At 37.9% G+C, this 21731-nt stretch overlaps 1 protein-coding gene across 2 annotated transcripts in view; it reads right to left on the minus strand.

The window, feature by feature from the left end:
* The window catches only part of METTL15 (methyltransferase 15, mitochondrial 12S rRNA N4-cytidine), a 265624-nt gene extending 245780 nt beyond the window's left edge, over positions 1-19844 (minus strand). The window contains exons 1-2 of one of the 2 annotated variants that reach the window (XM_075545956.1): positions 19727-19844; positions 16036-16322 (exon numbers count right to left, since the gene is read on the minus strand). In XM_075545956.1, coding sequence (XP_075402071.1) covers positions 16036-16305 — 270 coding nt within the window. In that variant the 5' untranslated portion in view covers positions 16306-16322; positions 19727-19844. Of the gene's footprint in view, positions 1-16035; positions 16323-19460; positions 19617-19726 lie in introns of those variants that run through there. The other variant, XM_075545955.1, reaches the window with a different exon arrangement.
* Between the last annotated feature and the right edge of the window lie 1887 nt (positions 19845-21731).

The raw sequence follows: 21731 nt of genomic DNA on the forward strand, positions 1-21731 counted from the left end.
TGTATTTTGACAAGAGCTGCATGAGCCCCCAATAAAATGATTTTAAAAATTAACTTAAATGTTCACACTTTAATAAAGATAATGAAGTTTGAAAGGAAAACAAGTATAATATTACTATTCATTTTTAAAAAGATGTTTATACAGAGCACAATGCATTTTTTTAAATCATCAAAGCAGTTACCACAATATCTTTAGCAAACAATAATTTTATAATTAATACTAAATGCTACATAGGTTAGAATATCAAAACAGGAAAAACACTTTTTAAAAAATTATTTAGGAAGCCCATCTCCCAACCTCAGCCTGATGGGTGCCCCTCTAGTTTACATCCATTCGGTGCTGGCTCACCTACCCTGGTCTCATCTTTGTCCCCTTACCACGTTTCTCCAGTTACCTCATCAGACTGGGCCTGTCACACTATACCTGAAAACAATACAAAAGCCTTAAGCCAGAGAAGCTCTCTTGGTATCAGAGACACATCTCTGTTACTGGTGCTACATGCACATCTGTCCTCTAGTTTACTTTTAAATTCATGTACTTAAAATTTTTTTTAAATTAAAACTGACCATGGGGTAGAACTTGTTCTAGTATCTGGAGATGCAATGGTGAGCAAGATAAGCATGGCTTTGCCAAAAATATATGAATGTATAAGAGAAAAGCTTCCCTGAAAGTAGATTTTGACGCAAGACCTGATAGATGGTAAAGAGATTGTGTTCCCAACCAAAGACATCACTTTTCCAGTTCCATATACTGTGGTTCTAGTTTGCTGGAATTTTTATTTTTATCTTTGTCATATTTTTCTTTTAGATGTTATTAAAATTTGGCATAAACAGACTCTTGGAAACTCCATACTATTACTAGCTAATGTTTATTGTGCTCTTACTATTGAGAAAGTATTACAAACAATTTACATATATTAACTCATGTGATCCTCAGAGTAACCATGAGATAGCTCCTACCTTCTCAATTTACAGATAAGGAATCTCAGGCATAAGCATGTTAAGTTATTTGTCCTGAATTCTACAAATACTAGTACCATCCCTGACATGGCTACCATCTTATTATGACTTACAGAAATCCCACTGTGCCAAGAATTATTAGCGCTGCCAAGTCTCCTACAAACATCTGACAGGAAGACTTCTGAAACTTAAAACCGAGACACTTAGCATGACTGAGGTTTCTGACTAAGGCCTGTCTCCATTTGGTCAGTTTGAGAATATCTCAGAAGGTGCTTCCAGTGAGAAATTCACAGAAACTTTGGTTACTAGATCAAAATAAAATAGTTGTTCTTGTTTTTGTTTAACAATGTCTTAAATGATTATGTCCTCAAACTCTAAAAAACAAATACTGAAATGACTATGAGAGAAACAGTTCTTCAAAATTGAAAGACCTTCCCTATGTTAAAGCAACAATCTTCAGTACTCTAAAAAATATTGTTCATAAGCTAAAAGAAACCTTTAATAAGCAGACCCTAGAATCCAAAAATCTACTTAATATGTCCCCTGGAATATACATATTTAAAAACCTATCAATTAAAAGACACATTGAAACACGACTAAAAGGAATCCTTCTTAGTCCTTTTCACTAATACACATGTTGCTAAATTATAGGGAATTAATATTTGCATGCGTCTGAGTTAAAGAAGGTTAAAGTCCCTGCATGCTCTGTTCTGAAGGACTTCAGCTGAGAGGCAAACACACTCATAGCCAGAGCCACACACAAAAGGAAAAGCAGAAAGCTGATATCAAAATCATGGATCAAGACTTCATGCAACTGGAAGAAATCTTTGTTTCATAATTTTAACTATAGATGTTAACTGCCTTATTAAAAATATGACAGGAAAAAATAAAATAAAAATTTAGATAGGTATTATCTCATTTTACCATTGTCTATGCAAGTGACTAAGAAAACTTAACTCTGCATTTATTTAAGTAAAGCAAATTGCTGAAACTATGAGACTTTATTTAATGCTATTACTTTTAGAAGAGATTTATTATATTAACCGGAGTATATTAACTGGTAAGTTGGTCAACATGAAATCCCACTTGTTCTTACCTCTATTATTATTATAGCCTTTCTGGAGTTTGGGGATATAAAATCTGTGTTAGATTAGTTCAGTCAGCAGTCAGTGTGGAACATCTGACTAAGTGCTAGGTCTAGCAAAAAGTTCCAAAATCCAGGTATGACAAATCTAACGTATTAGTAGTACCCATTCTTGACTATGGTTGCAAACCTAATGCTCCTATTGATACCAATAGCTTACCAAAAGGGCCAATCACATCAGATTATGACATTCATTTATTTCCCTTGCTTATCCTTTATTACATTGTTTTTTCTCTGCCATGTTTGCACACATCCTAGAGCTACTTATAATGATGTTTTCTTTCTTGTTAATAATTAATAATACATAGCATTAATATACATCTATAATTAAACCATCCTTAAACTCTGTCACTGAAGTTATATTAGACAAAATATTGCCCTTGATAGTGTCCTAGTCTAAGAAGGAGAAGTTGGCACTTTGCCAAAATATCTTGGTACAAACTACCCCTTAAAAATGAAGCCCACTGCCATCAAGTCAATTCTGACTCACGATGAGCCTATATAGAATTTTGAAGACTTTGCAAAATCTTTATGAGAGCATACAGCTTCATCTTTCTCCTATGAAGTGGCTGGTGGTTTTCAATTACCAACTTTGTGGCCAGCAGTAATACTTCTTGGTACGGTAGAACAAGCTTTTAAACAAGCCCACCAAAAATACATACATCATTTAAATTACCCAGTATGTCCAATTTCTTTTTTCTTTGTATTTTTTAGTTACCTACTGAAATTATATCTGAACTATGGTGCTTGAGAAAAACATTGAAAGAACAAAGTGATCTGTCTTGGAAGAAGTGCAGTCAGAAATGCTCCTCAGAAGGAAAGATGGCAAGAGTTCTACGTACATACTTTGGGCATGTTGTCAGGAGGGAGCAGTCCCTGCAGAAGGACGTCTTCTTTGGTAAAGTAGAGGGACAGCAAAGGAGAGGAGAGGCCTCAAGGAAATAGACTGACATAATAAGTATAACAATGGACGCAGGCATAAGAGCAATTGTGCAGATGGTGCAAGACTGGGAAGTGTTTTGTTCTACTGTGCATAAGGTCACTTTGAGCTGATGGCACTGAACTCAATGACCAACTCAAGGGCAGTGGAAAACCTGCTGAAATTGGTTCTTAGCATCTTTCAATTTTAAAACTAACAAATTCTCTAAATTATTATGAGATTTAGCAAACATGTTATAGAATATTAATTTAATTCTTGTGCCCTAAAAAACAATGCCACTTGCCATGCAAAACACAAGGCATTTTGAAAATATTGCAGACGCAGAAGAGTATGGTCTTTTGCCTCTGACAGACACTGTCAAGTTGTTCTTTAAGATTTGGTTTGCTTCACTTATTTACCACTACAATCTAAAAGAAGAGGCCCATGCAATGCATGATGACGATGTAGCAAGTGTTAGCTAACTACCTTCTTAAGGATAGTGCCTAGTAACTCAAAGCTTACCTTGACTAAATGACCATCTATTAAATGCAAAGGAACTAACTCCGTGCACTCTGATAACAATGATCAAAGAATGTCTATAAAAAATCCTTGATCAATAAGGAGGAATGACAAAAAGCACTTTCAAAATTTACAACTAAGGCACTTGGCATGACTGACTTCTCATTGATATCTGACATGACTCCATTTTGTCAAGTTGAGTATTTCTCAGAAATTACATCTACTTTGAAACTCTCAGAAAGTTTACTTACTAGTACAAGATAATAATTGTACCAGGAACCAGCTAATTGCACTATAGTCAAACAAATTCCAAAGATAAACATAGCTGCTAAATCGAACCAATAATAATCAATTGCATACAATTTTTGTAAATTTGAACCCATCAAATGTTTGAACAATTGGTGCTGGCACTTTGTAGTTGGGGCTACAGAGAACTCCTTTGTCACTTTGGACTTTGGAATGTTTAAACTCTGTAAATCGATCGTCAAAGTATTTGATTCCTTCTTGCCTTTCAAGAAAACTGCTGCACTTTCAACACAAATTCCAAGCCTCCTCGTTGGCGCATCCAAAATTAGGGAAGATCATGCTTATCATTCCCTACAGAATTACTAACATAGGCTCAGTAAAACATTTTAAAATAAGGAAAAATATTTTTGGCAGAATTAAAGCATCCTTACAAAAAATTTTATTTAGCAGAAATATGTGAAAACTGGTAGAATAGAAAATAATTATGACTTCTTTAATTTCTATGTATCTTTAAAAAGAAAGGACTTTGGATTTTGTTTTATTTCCTTTTCTTTTAATTCAAACTACTATATATTTTTAATTACAAAACAAATATGTAGTACATTTGCTAAAATGATGAACTCGAACATTATATATTTCTCTTAAGTAAACTCGTTTAAAGTATTAATCAAAAAATAAATGACCATAAAACTCTAGGCCATATTCAAAACTACACTTATATATATAAATTTTGAGATCCTATTATAATCAAAAGTTTCATTTGTAAATTTGCTGTTGAAGGTGATGTGAAAAACAGTAATTAAGTAGGTGATTGATGCAAGTAAGAGTATGACTCATAGTTTGCAAAGGAAAATGATTTTGGAGAAAAGGTTCAAGAAGAAAAGAAGCAACTAATGGCTTTTAGATGAAATGAAGACACTTCCTGTCCAGAAACTGTCACCAATTCTTTATTACTTGCAGATTAAAGAAATGGTGAATAGGTTGTCTGCCTGACAACAGAAAGGTAAAAAATAGTCTCTAAGTGTACCTCACAAAAAAGTTTCAAATAGTAGCATTTATTAAATCTTCTATAAAAATTACTGGAAGCCCAACTCAAATTAGAACAATAGAAATGTCAAAATAAACCAAAATTTAATTTCTAAAGAACATGAACAGAATGAAATAGCAGTGTAGGTCAAGGTGCAGAATGCTCTAATTTCATTCTACTTGGCTTTACGAGGTGAAAAGGAAAATCCAATGCTGATTTACTACAAAACTTGGATTTGGTTTGGGTTGTTTGTTTTTCTACATCATGGGTTAGTGCAAATTAAATATTTTGCTTTGATACTAGGGTTCAGCAAATTGATACAATGTGCTTAGGTTTCTAGTTCCAGAATTCAAATGCAAGCAATTGAGTTTAATTCTACATTTTTTAACTGCCCTTCCCTATTACTATATATAAATATATATATGTGTGTGTGTGTGTGTATGTATTAAACGGTGTGTCCATATTTATATATGCAGTAAAATCTGCAAACGCCAGAACCAATCTATTGCAGAAATCTGTCAAAAATGAACATTGAAATACAGTGAAACTTGTCTGAGCTAAAGTTCAACAGCACCTACCTTATTTTCCGGGTCGCACAAGTTTTCTGCCTTTTATCCCAAAGTCAGAAGTTTGAAACAACCCAATGCTCCCCAGGAGAAAGACAAGGCTCTCTACTTCTATAGTTACAGTCTGGGGAACCCCACAGAGGCAATTCTACCCTGTCCTATAGGATTGCTATGAGTTGAAATTGACTCAATAGTAGTCATTATTTGGTTTTTTACCACTATTCTAACTCATTTTAATGGAAAATAATCGAGAATTCCTCCACAATTAAGATTGCACCTTACACAGATACCAGCTCTCACAGGCCTTCTTCTTCTCTAAAGCATGCAATTGAAAATTGGTTGTCTTAGGGGAAGAGAGAAGAAGACCACCCACTTGATGCTGTACAACATCAACAGACGCTCCATAGGAATGAGAACCTTCCTGAAAAGCCGAGTGAGGATTAGAGGAGGGGAGTATCTAGATTTCAGAGAAGGCATTTATTTATACTTCTGTTTGTGGGTAATTAGGGAGGAACAACCTCACATCAGGAAGGGGAGGTCAACAATAATTATATAGAACCTATGGGGAGAAAAAATCCCAGTACCGTGTTTCTGGTTAGACAATCTTGAATTAGTTTCTACCCGACACTCTGAACCACGCCATGTATTATGTACTACAATGACCTGAGACTCTGGCTTTTCGGGGAACATGGCATCATCCCCCATTGGCTACACCAAAAGGATTCGATACAGAAACTGTACCAAAAGACCTAGGATATACCTCAAATTTACCAGTAGCCCTTGACTTAGGACAAAATTCCTTGGCCAGAAAAAAAGGATGGCCACCCCAAAACTGTGGAATTGGCAGCCACTGGAACTTAGTGGGCATCACTAGCTTAGTGGGCATCCAATGAAAGATGGCACAATATGGATTGTGGTAAGAGTTGTACGAGGCCCCAATAAAATGATTTAAAAAGGGGGGAAAAGATGACGCAAAACTACCATAGATTTACTATGTTAATGCCCTCCTTGCTTTAATATGTCCTATTAAAATAAGACATGATAAATATGATTTACCTTTGTAAATCAATGTTATTGGAAATTTCCCCCTAACACCAACCCCCATGGGTCAATGAAAACAGAGTTTAATCTGTACAAAGCAGCAATTCATGGATTGCGGTTCAGAGCTGGGCTATACTTGAAAAACCTCCTTTTCTCAAAATTGTGTTAAATTCTATGTCATTGGATGAACTAATGATGCTATCAATGGAATTGCCTTATGCCCCAGGGAGATGACTGATAATGTTTTTTGACATAAGATGATAAAGAGCCCTCTAAAGCAGTGGTTCTCAGTGGTTCCTAATGCCACGAGCCTCCTGCTGTGGTGACCCCCCAACCATAAAATTATTTTCGTTGCTACTTCTTAATTGTAATTTTGCTACTGTTATGAATCGGGAACATCTGTGAGAGGGTCACTCAGTCCCCAAAGGGGTCGCGCGCGACCCACAGGTTGGGAACCACTACTCTAAAATGAACTAGAGTCGAACATAATCTATGGACAAGTGAGTAGACTCTGGACTACAGCATAATTCTAGCCCCAATCCAAGAACACACAGTTCTTAAGAAATGGCATGCTCAATCCTCATCTTCACGAAGGGCACGGCAGCAAAGTGTAGTGAAGAGAGTGGACAGTGACCGGGGCAAACAAGAAGCCATCTAACTGAGTTGTCAACTAAGTCCACATGGAAAAAGCATGCCAGCCTGTGGGAACCAAGGATTATAAATAATATAATCCAAATATGATTGAGGAAAGGGATCAGCACTCAAATTGTGGGCACCCAGTTTGAAGACGGGTGGGGGGACAGTGTGCGGGCCCAAAACACAGAGTACCTACTCATAATAAGCCTCTGGTAAATCCTCTCTGACCACAGCAACGGAAAGCAAATTGCCTACCTATCACATAGAAATGATTATAAACAAGGATGGTGGATGGAACTATAGTATAATATGATATCTAGTCATTTGATGTCCCTCTGGATCCATCTAGGATTAGTTCTAGTTTTAAATATTTCTTGCTAGTTTCTTGACAGAGGTTTTCTCTCTGGCTTATTTTAATATTGCTGGGGGTCTTTATTTTCTAATTTTTTAAATATATATACTGTTCTCCCTCTCTCTCTTTCTCTCTCGGCATTTGTCCCAGCTTATAAAGCACAGAAGGAGCAGATGTCATACAATAACAGATGTCATAGCTTATCAGGATTGGGGAGAAGGTTGAGGGTAAGTAGGGAGCAAATGATGAATGCGGGATGGGAGAAGACGCACTAGAACTGATTGGGGTGATGTATATAAACTCTTTTTAAATATGACTAAACTATAGGAGTGTATGATGTGTGAATTATAGCTCAATAAAACTATTGGAGGAAAAAAAAAGAAGTTGCCAAAGGTGGACACTTAAGACCTAGAAATACAAAGCAGTCCTGTCAAGTTTTTACAGCATTTCAAAGTGAACATACACTCTATAGATACTTACACAAAAATGTGTCTAAGAGGGAGCTTCAAAATATCTGTAAAAAGCTCCACTATGTTTCAATTCCATGTTTCCATAAACTTTCTGAAGCACACTCCTCCCCTATTTATCTCTCTGTATAAAATACACACATATAGGAACCCAGGGAGCGTAACCACAAGATCAATAGTTCAACCCGATCAGCTGCTCCGCATGATTAAAATGAAACTGTTAGCTCAAACAAGATTCAGGCTTAGAAACCCTTAGGAGGAGTTCTACTCCCCTATAAGGCCGCCATGACTCAATGGCAGTGGGTTTGGTGGTTACACACATATAGACATTACATTGCCATGATATTAAATCTTTGGGTCAGAGAACTGTCCCATGGGCCTTCTACGGCTGTCTTCATCTTTCTCCCATGGAATGTTCAGCAGTTTAACCTAACACCATTTTAATTAGCAGAGCACTCAACAATTATGCCACCAGGATTCCACATAACTACACCTGATCTGCTAACCACTAAGTTCACAGTTCAAACTAACCCACTACCCGAAGGTGGAAGTTGCGGCGGCCTATTCCCATTAAAATGTAGTCTTGGAAACATAAAGGCATGGATCTACCTTGTGCTATAGGAGCCCTATGAGCTGGAATCAACTAGATGGCAGTTGAGTTTTGAGTTGCCATCTGTCTCTTACTAACGGTGACTCTATTGCAGAATAGAAATACTCCATAGAATTTACTCGGTTGAATCCTTACAGAAAAAGGTTGCCAGACCAGACATTTTTCCTACAGCACTGCTAAGTGGGATTCAGTTGAAAACTTTCACCAACTAGATATATATGTTATTGTTGTTGTTAGATGCAATTAAGTCAGCCCTGAAACATAGCGATCCCTAGGCCAACAGAAAGAAACACTTCCTGGTCTTCACAATTATTCCTATACTTGAGCACATTGTTGAAAACAGTGTATCACTCCATTTCTTTGAAGGCCTTCCTCTTTGTCGTTTTCCCTCTACTTTACCAAGCACGATGGCCTTCTCCTGACAACACGTCCAAATTATGTGACACAGTCTTGCTAAGGAATACTCTAGTCACACTTCTTCCAAGACAGACTTGTTTGTCTTTTTGACAGTCCATAATGTTTTCAATATTCTTCAACAGCACAATTCAAATGCATTTATCTTCTTTGGTCTTGCTTATTCAAAGTTCAACTCTCATATGCATATGATGCGACTGAAAATACCATAGCTTGGTCCAGACTCTGAGCCCTGGGGCAGGGCGTGTGCTAGTCTCTCACTGATGTTCTCAGCCTGTATGTGTCAGCCGTGCTGCAGGATCCTCTCCGCAAACCCCGCGGGGCTGTCCCTTCTGAGGATGCTGACAGTGTCCTGTCGTGGAGCACATGCCAAGGGGCACCCTGCGATAAATTGAGGCACTAATCCGTATGCACGACAGCAGCTGCAGTCATCGGGAAGAACGTCTGGGCAGATGACACATGCATAAATCACATTTATTTTCATAGCACATTAAATAACATTTTGGTCCTGGAATTTTTTTTTTTTGGCCAAGTAATAAAGAGTCACCCAATGAGAGCCTGCAATGTTGCTCGCCTCCACCTCACAACCTCAGTGCAGAGGCATAAAGCCCATGATTTATCCTGGGTCGGGGGAGGGGGAGAGGACGGGGACTGGGTTGAGGGTGGCAAGGTGCAGGGCCCCTCCTTCCCTTTGCAAAAGGCCTTGCTGTGCATCCAGATTAGAGATGAGATTTATCTGGAAAATAAACAAAGAACAGCCCCACACCCCATTTCTCACTGATCACACCAGACCAAAAATAAGAAAAGAAAATACCATAGCTTGGTTTAAAATCAGAAAATTCATGTATCAGGTTGTATCATCTCAGCACGCTTATTCAATCTGTATGCTGAACAAAAAAATCTGAGAAACTGGGCTAGAGGAAAGTTTATTATCCTGTGACACAAAGATGACATAATCTTGATTGCTGGAAAGGATGAGGGATTGATGTACTTGTTGATGAAAATCAAAGACTACAGCCTTCCATCGTGATTATACCTTGTGTTAGTCCAGGTTGACTAAAGACAAATTCATAGACACTCATATGTGGATAAGAAAGAGCTTAATAAAAGAGTAATATTATATTAAGAAAAAATCCCAGTCCAGTCCAGATAATATTCATCAGTCCAATCGTAGCTCATATGTCCGATACCAGTCTATTAATTTCCTCTTCAGTCTCACACAACACATGCTATGATGCCAAGGCAAGAAGATCACAGGCCAGTAGGTGGAAAGTCTTGCGGATCCAGTGGTGGTGGAAGTAACTCCATGCTGACATGGGTCTCCACATGGCTCCTCCAGCTCTAGGGCTCTAGTTGGAACCAATATGGCTCCATGTGTCTTGTCAGCAGGAAGAGAAGCAGAGAGTGGGTCGCACCTCAAGGAAGGAACACAGGAGTTCCCAGTATCCTCAGGAGAAAGCCATGCCCATAAAAGGCCTCATTGGCTATGACCTGATTGACAGGCTAGACTCCACCCCTTTGCTCGTTGACAGATTATATAACTGTCACATACCTCAATGTACAGAAAACAAAAATCTTCACAAGGGAAACAATGGAGGAAGTTCTCAAGGATTTTACTTTACTTAGTTTCACAATCCATGCTCATGGAAGTAGCACTCAGGATAAAAGCAAGCCTATTTCACTGAGCAAATCTGCTGCAAAAGACTTCTTTACAATGCTAAAGAACAAAGATGTCTGTCTGATGATTAAGATGGGCCTGACCCAATCATGGTATTTTCAATCACCTTCATAGGATAACTGAACAATGAATAAGGAAGACCTGGGAAGAATTGATGTATTTGAATTAAGGTGCTGGCAAAGACTATAGAATATGTCTACGGACTTACACAAGGAAACAAATGTTCTAGAAGAACTACACTCAGAAGGCTCCTTAGAAGAAAGGATGGTGAACCGAGGCAAAACACTAAGAGAATGCAACAGCCGAGCAAGGGACTGGAGCAGCAAGGTCCCCAGGGAATGCTGAAGGTAGACTTTGGGGCCAGAGCATGGTGCCCCAACAGACTGGACTGGAAAACACTCCTGAAGGCCAACAAACGATCCTTGAAGTAACTACAAGCTTTTCTTTCTTGTTGTGTTTTGTCATTGGTTTGTTATTGTTTTGTTGTATATTGTTGCTTGGTTTTGATCTGTCTTGTTTTTGTGCATGTTATTATCTCCGCAGGTTTGTCTAAAAAAGATAGGCTAGATGAACAATCTAGAGGGAAAAACAATGGGACTGACAGTTCTGGGGGGAAATGGGAGAGGGGGCGGAGTGGGGGGAGGAATTGGTGTTAACAAACCAAGGGACAAGGGAACAACAAGTGACCAAATTTGTGATGAGGAGAGTGTGGGAGGCCTGGTAGGGCATGATCAAGGGTAATGTAACCAAGAGGAATTTCTGAAACCCTGGTAGAGACTGAGCATGATAGTGGGACAGGAGGAAGGTCAAGGGAAACAGGAAAGAGCTGGAAGCTAAAGGGCATTTACAGAGGTCTAGATAAAGACATGTACATATACAAATATATTTATGTATGAGGATGGGGAAATAGATCTATGTGCCTGTATTTATAGGTTTAGTATTAAGGTAGCAGAAGGACACCGGGCCTCCCCTCAAGTACTCCATCAATGCAAGAATACTTTCTCCTATTGAATTGGCATTCTATGATGCTCACCTGCCTGACACAACCGCTGAAGGCAAATCAGGTGAATAAGCAAACATGGTGAAGAAAGCTGATGGTGCCCAGCTATCAAAAGAGATAGCATCTGGAGTCTTAAAGGCTTGAAGGTAAACAAGCAGCCATATAGCTCAGAAGCAACAAAGCCCACATGGAAGAAGCACACCAGCCTGTGTGATCACGAGGTGCCAAATGGATCAGTTATCAGGCGTCTAAGAAAGAAAAATTAGATCACTGTGTGCTCACCTCCATGATACAATAAATGAACACAAATGGGTGCATAAGCATATGTATCAGGCATCATGAGAACAGAAAATTTTACCATAGTGAATGAGGTGGGGAGTCCAGAGTGGAGACCCAAAGCCCATGTGTAGACCACTGGAGATCCCCTGACAGAGGGGTCTTGAGGAGGAGACGAGCCAGTCAGCATGCGGCTGTAGCAACGATGAAAAATACAACTTTCCTCTAGTTCCTAAATGCTTCCTCCCCACCCACTATCATGATGCAAATTCTCTCTTGCAAGTCTGGCTAGACCAGAGGATGTACACTGGTAAAGGGAGGGTGGGTTGGAAAGGGGGAACCGATTACAAGGATCTACATGTGACCTCGTCTCTGGGGGACAGACAACAGAAAAGTGGGTGAAGGGGGACATCATACAGTGCAAGATATGACAAAATAATAACTTATAAATTATCAAGGGTTCATGAGGGAGGGGGCAGTGGTAAGGGAGGGGAAAAATGAGGAGCTGATGCCAGGAGCTTAAGTGGAGAGCAAATGTTTTGAAAATGATGAGGGCAATGAATGTACAAATATGCTTTACACAATGGATATATGTATGGATTGTGATAAGGGTTGTATGAGCCCCTAATAAAACGATTAAAATAAGAAGAAGAAAGGACAGTGAGACTTTATCTCATATACTTTGGACATATCATCAAGTCCATAGAGAAAGACATCATGCTTAGTAAAGTAGAGGGTCAGAGAAAAAAAGAGGACAATCTTTAAGGAAATGACAGAGTGGCTATAATAATGGGCTTAAAAATAACAATGTTTGTGAGAATAGGATGATGTAAGACAGACAGTATTTTGTTCTGTTTCCATGGGGCTGCTCTCAGAACCTAGTCAGTAGCACTTAACAATAAAAGGCAAACATACGATTAATTGACAGTAAACAAGAACTGTATGTACTTGTTCCAACTTACAAATCAAATTAAAGTTGGACTTAGAAACAGACATTATTCATAAAATGAAGTCTGTGTATATATGCATATACACATATATAAATGGGCACATATACATATATGTATAGTGCACACATGTGTGTGCAGTGCACATGTATGTCTATGCACATCCACATATATGTATAAAATATAAAATAAGCATATTGCATATACTTAAAAGCTTTATCAAATTAACATTTTAATTTCTATTTTATGGTATATTTTTCAGTCCATATTATGTCCTTTTATACCATGTCCAATAGGGTTGTTATGAGCTGGAATTGACGCAGGGGCAGGTTTTGAATTTCTTATACCCCAGGAGCCCGAGTGGCATAGGAATTATGGGTTGGACTACAAACTTCAAAGGTCAGCAGTTCAAAATGAAGACCTGCTCCATCAGATTAGGCTTTTTTTACTCCCACAAAGATAGCCATCCTGGGAAACACACAGGAGCAGTAGTATTCTTCTCTATTGGCCCATGTCAGTCAGAATTGACTTGAGTGCAGTTGAGTTTGATTTGGGTTTTACCAGGCTGTGGTGATGTACTGAGTAATGCATTTAGGTGATAACTACAAGGTCTGCCATTTGAATGGAGTTGCTCTAAGGGCGAAAGATGAGGCTCTCTACTTCCATACGCAGTCTCAGAAATTGTACACAGTACTAAGAGTCAGAATTGACTGAAAGGCAGTGGGTTTTAGAGTTAGTTATTATGTTACATTATTGAGCTAGATGCTTTGTTCAACCATCTATCTCATTTTCTTAGTTAATGACAACACTGAGTTTATTTTGCTGAGCATATCCTGCCTAAGAAAAGAGCAAACAATTGTTTTTTTAAATTAAGAGATTAGTGTGTCTGTCTGTCTGTGTGTGTGTGCTAGAGAAGGATATGAGCCTAGGCAATCCAGTTCTGAAGTCTTTATGCTTAATCACTAAGACAACCAGTCCATCCTCCATGGTAAAATAGAAACAAAATAGATTTTTCAAATAAAAATTATTTAGCTATAAATAGTAGTTTCTTGATTAAAGGTTCCCACTTCTAAAAACAGAAAACAAAATATCAAGGATTTAATTGTTTTTAAGAAAAATCCGATATACTTGGGTATAAGTCCACCCAAATATCAGCTGAGGCATCTAATTTTACACACAAAAATGTGCTGAAAACTCAGCTTATGTGCGAGTATATATGGTAACAGTATTTTAATTTAGTTTAGTCTGTTAGTCACCACTGAACTAATATCCATGCATAATGACTTACGTACAATAGATTATAGCACTGCCCAATTCTGTGCCATCTTCATGATGGCAGGTACATTTTACTTTGGCACATGTACTTAAAATTAAATAGTATTTAGCTTATTTTCATTTTGAGCATTTTATTACTGAAAATGTTTATAGCTTCCTTTCTGATTTTAAAACATATTTATATCTAAGATCTTATTTAACTCTTCCAGCAATATCATAAGTTAAGCACGGTAACTGAAAATTTAAAATCTTAAGAACACTGAGAACAGTAACTTAGATTCATGTATTTGTCACTAACCGTTTCTGAAAAGATGCTAAAATTCAAAAGAAAACACATTTGCCTTGTTTTTACACTTTAACCATTCAGCCAGTGTGTTATTTATTTCTTTTGAAACAGTTTGACCAAACAAACAATGCTACAAAACAGTTTGGTAGTTCCTTGTAATGGTAAACATAATCCAGCATTACTATTCGAGGTACACAGCCAAAAGAATCAAAAACATGTCTCTACAATAACAAGCACGAGTGATCACAGCAGTATTATTCAAAAGGCCAAAAAGTAGAAGCAAATATTCAGCTGAAGAACAGATGAACAAAATGGAATATCATTCAGCCACAAAAAGACTTGCAGAATACACATTAAAACAGGGTTGGAAAGACTGGGCTTTCTACGCCTGTGAAGAGTTACAGTCTCAGAAACTCACAGAGGCAGTTCTACCCTGTTCTATTTATTATAAGGTCGCTATGAGTACCAAAGGATAAAGTATGGAATAAAATGAGTATGAGCCTGGCAAACATACTAAATAAAATAAGATAGGTAATGAGGCAGTTAGTTTATCGTGCCAACCTAGCCGATAAACACATGTGGGATTAATTGAAGGGCGCAGAGATAAATGGCTCAGCGAGCCTCACCTTTCTTGTCTCCTGCTCTTTTATCATTGGATCCTTGCTTGTTCTGTGCCTCAATTTGCAAGCTACACTACCTGTGGGTCACCTAACACCTCACCCATGGACTGTGTCGCTGTAATTTGAGGTTCCTTCAAGACCTGCTTTGCCACACAATTAGAAATTACATCTCTTGAACTGGGGACTGTCAGACCCTGTCATCTGGCTGACTGTTGGTGACCTGCCTTGCTGTTTGCTGCCTGTGCCGGCAGACCCGGCAGCCCTCAAGACTTGAAGGACTGCCAGTGTCTCACAACTCTCACGGGAGTGAGTTGACTGAGCCATTTGTACTGCTTTATAATTTAATTAACTGTTTATTTCTTATGTTATATATCTATCCGTATAAATATATATAAAATGATTAGCATTCTGGTTTTGTTTCTTTAAAGAACCCTGTCTAACACAGGTAGAAAGGTCATGTATTGAATGATTCTATTTATATTGAATGTACGCATTAAGTACACCACAGAAAAAATAAATAAGTGGTAATTTTATGTGTTGCTGTTATCGTTCAGTGCCATCAAGCCAGCTCTGACCCACAGCAACCCTATGTTCAACAGAACCAAACAGTGCCTGTCCTTGCAGCATGCTCACAATGGTTACTAGGCCTGAGCCCATGGAAGCAGCCACACTGTCAATCCATCTCATCAAGATGTGGGGTGGGAAAAGGGGAGAGTAAATGCTAATGGGCATAAGGATTTTTATGGGAGTGAAGAAAATGTTGCTGATTTCCACAACACTGTTGGTTGCATAAGGAGCCCTGATAGTGTTGTACATTACCTGTTAGAATACTAACAGCAAGTTTGGTGGTTCAAACGCACCAGTTGGAACCCGTCTTTCCTGCAAATATTTATAATGCCTCCAAACCTTATCTAGAGTTGCTATCAGTTGGAACTGACATTATAGCAGTGGGTGACCGGATGGCTGGATAACTTTGTAAATACAATGAATATAATGGTCTATGAGTTATAGCTTAATATTTTTTGAGTTTAAAAAAAGCAACTAATAACTCACCTGCCCTTTTTGTGGTGCCAAACAACGAACAACTTCATTCACCATTACTGGAATATGTAATTGGCCTACAGCTTTCGAATCTTCATCTCGATTTTGGCTTAACTGCTGAGCTCCATATTTGCATGTTTGCTCCTCGGTTTCACAGTCACTATATCTTTCTCTTGTACAATGTATGTTTTTGGGCCAGGTCCCTAAATTAAGCATGCCAGATTCCAAACAGCATGAAAGAAAGCCTTTATAGAGTCTACAAAAATATGCGTGTCGAAGCATTCTGGAGGTCAACAAATCTAGAAAAGAAAAAACAATGATGATGATGGGATTTTATAAAAGAATAGATAATTCCTGGAGGAAAGTAAATTAATACACATCTAGGAAATGGAAAAAAAATAACTAAAAATCTACAGCAGAAATGTGATTATAAGAACTCTTCATCTGAACATCTTGAGTAAGTGAAAGGAAATCTCCTCTGCAAGTGAAGCAAGTCATTTAAAAGAACCTCAAACACAATCTGAAATACAAATATGCAATGTGGTTCGATAAACTCCACACTTACTAATGTTGTAACCATCTAGAATTTGAAAACAAATTCTTTAGCTCATCACTCTCTACTAAAATATATTTCCTGAATTTTATATAAGTCTAAACAGTGGGTTCAATGCATTGTTTTCTTTGTTGCTGGGAGCCAATTTTGACTTACGGTGGCCCCATGTGACAAGCAGAACTGCTTTATAGAATGTTCTAGGCTGTACTCTTCACAGGAGCAGACTGGCAGTGAAGACAAAGGGTGGATTGAACTACAGACCTTTTAGTTAGCAGCCAAGCACTTAAAGGTGGTCCCTGCAGGACTCCTATTCAATATATCAGAGCTGTTTATATTTAGTGTGGTTTTTGCAATTTTAATGTGGTTGGGGAGGCAGCTAGAGAAGCTATCTGAATGACAGAGGGATTATAAATACTATCTTATTTTAGGTTCTGAGGATCTTCTATTTTCAAGTTCTTGTATTTGTTTTGTTTTTTTGTGATGCTAATTCTCATCTTAAGTAACTTAACGTTGTACAAACAATTGTCCTCAGAAAAAGAAGTTATAAGTACATCCCCAAAAAATAGAAGACCATCAGTCTAAAATTCTTATAGACTTCCCATGGATAATCTCTGATGTGATAATCTCACTGTGGTCTACAATAGTGAAGTACATACTAATTTAAATTAAAATTTCATTAACACTCAAATGAATTCTCCTTGGCATTTCACACTTTTGTTTTTATTTCTGCTCCCTCTCCATTAAAATAAAGTAAATATATAACTGGCACATTCCCTGGATTTCACATACTTGCTCCGTTTTCTTATACAACCTGTAACTCCTTAAAATGCAGAGAAAATAAATGCACTGATAAGACTATATTAACAGAAGACCTTTGGAAAACATTTCACTTCTTACTGAACTATTTTTGAGGAACAGGCTTGACATTAGAGTAAAAACCCTCTTAATATTTTTATTCCATCTTCACTAATTATCAGCTACTCAAGAGTGTAATCCACCTTTCAATATCCTCAACATCAAAAATGCAGCAGGTGTTCAGTAAACATTTTCTAAGAAAATGAATAAATAAATGGATTCAAAATTATACAGAATAAACATTTTATCAATCTCACTTCTGGAAATTCCACTTACCGACCTCGCAAAAAGTACATTCTTTTTTATTTTTAAACCATTGTATTGGGAGCTCCTACAACTCTTATCACAATCCATACATCCATAGATTGTGTCAAGCACATTTGTACATTATCATTTTCTTTCTACTTGAGCCCTTGGTATCAGCTCATTTCGCCCACCCTCTACCACCGTCTCTCCCTCGTGAACCCTTGATAATTTATAAATTATTATTTTTTTCATGTCTTGCACTGACCAGTCTCCTTTCACTCATTTTTCTGTTTCCGTCCCTCTGGGAGGGGGTTATATGAAGATCAGTGTGATTGGTTCCAAAGAAATATAAACATTACTAAAATATCAATAGAATATTTTCATTCTTTTGTAATAAAATGAAATTTTGATGCTATGTAACATCAGCCAATGATATCTTGAAATGACTGACATTCTATAAGCATAACATCAACAAATACTGTCTTAAGAACAAAATGTTAACTTTGCCAAGGGCATAAAGTCACAGAATAATGTCACAAATATGACAACAAAAATGTGGCAACCAATTTACTAAAGGCAGAAAATTATTGTTTTCAGTAAAGTTTTATATGATCAGCATGACAACTTAGCCTAAATCCTTATGTCTCATGTTTTCATGAGGTCTTATATAAAAGACATTCAACAACTCTCTAATTTAGTGTTCCTAATACTTTTCAAAATAATATCTAATATACATTGTGCACTTACTATACCTTACATTCTAAGCACACTATATGTACTAATGTATATCATTCTTACTACACTTTAGAAAGCAGGTACTTTGATTATTATTCAACCTTTAAAGATAAGGAAAATAGAGAGGTTAACTAATCTGTCAGAGTCTGAAATCCTAATCTACATGTTACCTTAATCTCCATGGACCACTGTGCCTATTTAAGACATCGATTTAATTGTACTTTAATTACTTTGCGTGTTTGCAGTATCTCCTGCATTGGATTCCAATTGTTGGTTTTTTGAAAAGAGGTCAATAGCGTATTGCTTGTTTCATCTACACTTGAAATTAACTGTATACTGTGAAAGATCCAATAGAGGAAACACAATGTATTTGTGGAATTTAAGAATGTCTAAACACTTTGCCCCAGAAATCCAGATTTTCATAATTTCTTTAAGATGTGCATCAATTCCAAGACAGACATCAGAGCCAGAAAGAACATTACAAGTAGAAAAGTAAAAAGAGCAAATACTGCAATCCCCTGCATTTTCTTTTCTACTGCAATTTCTAGACAACTATGTTCAACGTCAATAGCCTAATTATTAAATAAACAGTTGATAACTTGTCAACATGAGTAAAGGTCCATACATGATGTGTTTTTTCTCATTTTTTAACCTGTAATATTTCCTTAAGAATGGAATGAAACAAGCTTGACATGTAGCCTTTCCCTCCTGTCTGCAGCCAAAGTTCCCATCGAACAACGCACAATCTGACTGCAATTAGCAAAGAGCAAGACACCTTCAATGATTTAGGATTATTTAATCACTTTTGAAAACAGGAAAAATGCAGGGAGTCAGAAATTCTAGTAGACGGCTGTGGTGCCCTGGGCAAGTCATTGAGCTTTCTCCTCCAAGTGCCAAATTCGATTTAAACTAGGAGACCAGAGAATGGGCTTGCTTATTCATTGAACTGTGGTAACACAAAGGCGAATGGAGCCTTAGCGGGCGCCATCTAACAATCACCATGTGCTGTTCAAGTTTCCCTACCAAAAAAAGGAAAATAAATAAACACCTGCTTAAAACTTCATTGCTGAGGTCAAAAACACGACATGACGGGCGGCACGTGAAGGCAGAAGAAGTGAGAGTCGCGTGCTGAGGAAGGGAGCCGTGCACTCGGGCCGCCCGCCCAGGAAGTGCCGTGCGCAAACTTCCAGCCGGAAGGAATGGCTGTCGAGGGGACGCAGCACGAGTGCGGCGCTTGCTCCCTCGGCCTGCGAGAAACCCGGAGCCGCTAGGGCTTCCTCACACGTGCTGGGGACCGGGCCACCTGCGGCTCACCTGAGCTGGCCTCTCACGGGGTCCGCGACGATCGCCAGCGAGTCCAAGAGCCGCGCTCGCCGGCGCAGGGCCCGCCTGGGGGAGAGGCGCGGGGACGGACCGGCGGGCGCGTCCGGTGGGGCCGCGAGACCGAGTGCCTTCGGTTCCGGGCTCAGCCCGGACCAGGGGTCTCAGGACTTGCAAGCTCCAAAGGGTAGTCTGCAGAGATCAAGAAGACCGAACCCTTGTCCGGTGTAAATTCACCTTTACTACGCGTTTTGTTGTGTTTTGTTTGAATCTCGGGTTGAAAGCAGACTTCCAACCAATGTTTATCTTGATTTCTACCTTTGTCCATTTCCTAAGAATTTAATTTTAAGATTCAACGATTTCATTTCTTATAAAATAGGATCATTTCTGTTTCCTTAGCTGTTTCAAAAGTTTTTGGTTTCCTCCTCGTTTCATTAAAACTCTTTGCCATTCCCTTATTTTCATGTTTTGTCAAACGACAAAGAAGTCAGCGGACAAGAGTAACAGTATGGAATGTAACTGCAAATTACAATCTGCTTTAAATCTGCTTGAATTATACGTACAGTTTCTTAAGAGGGCAGTCCTTGACATCTGAACATCCTTCAATGGATATTGTAACACAATTTTAAGTTAGAAGTATAACAAGTACTTGGTGTAGGTGTGACAGCTATGAGATTAGCAAACCTTATCACAAAATGTGGGCATCCAAAATTACAACATTTAAAACACTTCTATCTGCATATTCACCAAAGATGAGTGTAATTTTATAAATGCTCAGACTGGGTTGATACTATTTTAATGGCACTCAATGTAAAATATGTCAGAGATAAATGATTCAATTCTCAACAGAAATACTTTTCTTTAAGGATTTCCTCAGAGAAAGTAAGACACCAGCACCCACATCTCAAGGGCTGTTTTGCGGATTACCTGAGATGTCACATGTAACTAATAAAATGCCTAATACGTGGAGAGTAACAAAAGTACAGTGCGGGCACATTGAGTGTACAGTCATATAGTACACCATATACAATACTAACATTTAGTAGATAAAAATCATTAATATTAGGGATTTTCCTATTTTATTTCTAATAATATTCATGAATGTTTTAACATATTTATGTAGTGATAATCCATTACTAGAACATATCTAAAAAAATCTTAATTGTTTTCTAATGGTCTTTAATATTGAAGTGCCTTACCATATAAATAATAGGTTCAATACATAATTGCAGAATGGGTGATTAATAGTAATTGTTAATAGGTATTATTAACAGTGATATAAATAAGGAAATATTTTTCATATCATACTATTTAAAAACAGACAAAAATTAGTCATCTTAACAAAGTTAAGATATTTCCCATTTTACTATGAGCATTTTTCTTTTTTAAACTATACATTCTGAAATGGGACTTTAAAAGATGCTTCATTCATGAAGGAAGTAAACTAATATCATTCAATGACTTTATTTTGTAATGTCATCATTAGAAGGAGGCAAAAGACATTTATAGACGTCTAAATATAGGCATGTGTATATGTAAATATATCTACATATAACAATAGGGAAGTAGATCTATGTACACATATTTATTTAAGTTTTAAGAGAGCAGACAGACATTAAGTCTACTCAAGTCCACCCTCAATGCAGGAACACTTGGTTCTAATAACCTGGAATTCTCTGATGCTCACCTTCCCGACACAATCACTGAAGTCAAAATGTGTGCATAGGCAAATCTTGTGAAGAAAGCTAATGATGCCCAGCTATTAATGCTATAGTGTCTGGGGTCTAAGACTAGAAGATAAACAGGAACCATCTAGCTGAGAAGCAACAAACCCCGCATGGAAGAACACCAGACTGTGTGTTCATGAGGTGCTGATGGGATCAGGTATCCGGCAGCAAAGACCCAAAACAAGAAATCATACGGAGGTGAATGAGTGGAGGGTACTCATTGTCATCTGTAGACAATTGGACATCCCCTGACAGAGGGGTCACAAGGAAGA

This window comes from Tenrec ecaudatus, chromosome 4, assembly GCF_050624435.1.
Source record: "Tenrec ecaudatus isolate mTenEca1 chromosome 4, mTenEca1.hap1, whole genome shotgun sequence".
Lineage (NCBI taxonomy): Eukaryota > Metazoa > Chordata > Mammalia > Afrosoricida > Tenrecidae > Tenrec > Tenrec ecaudatus.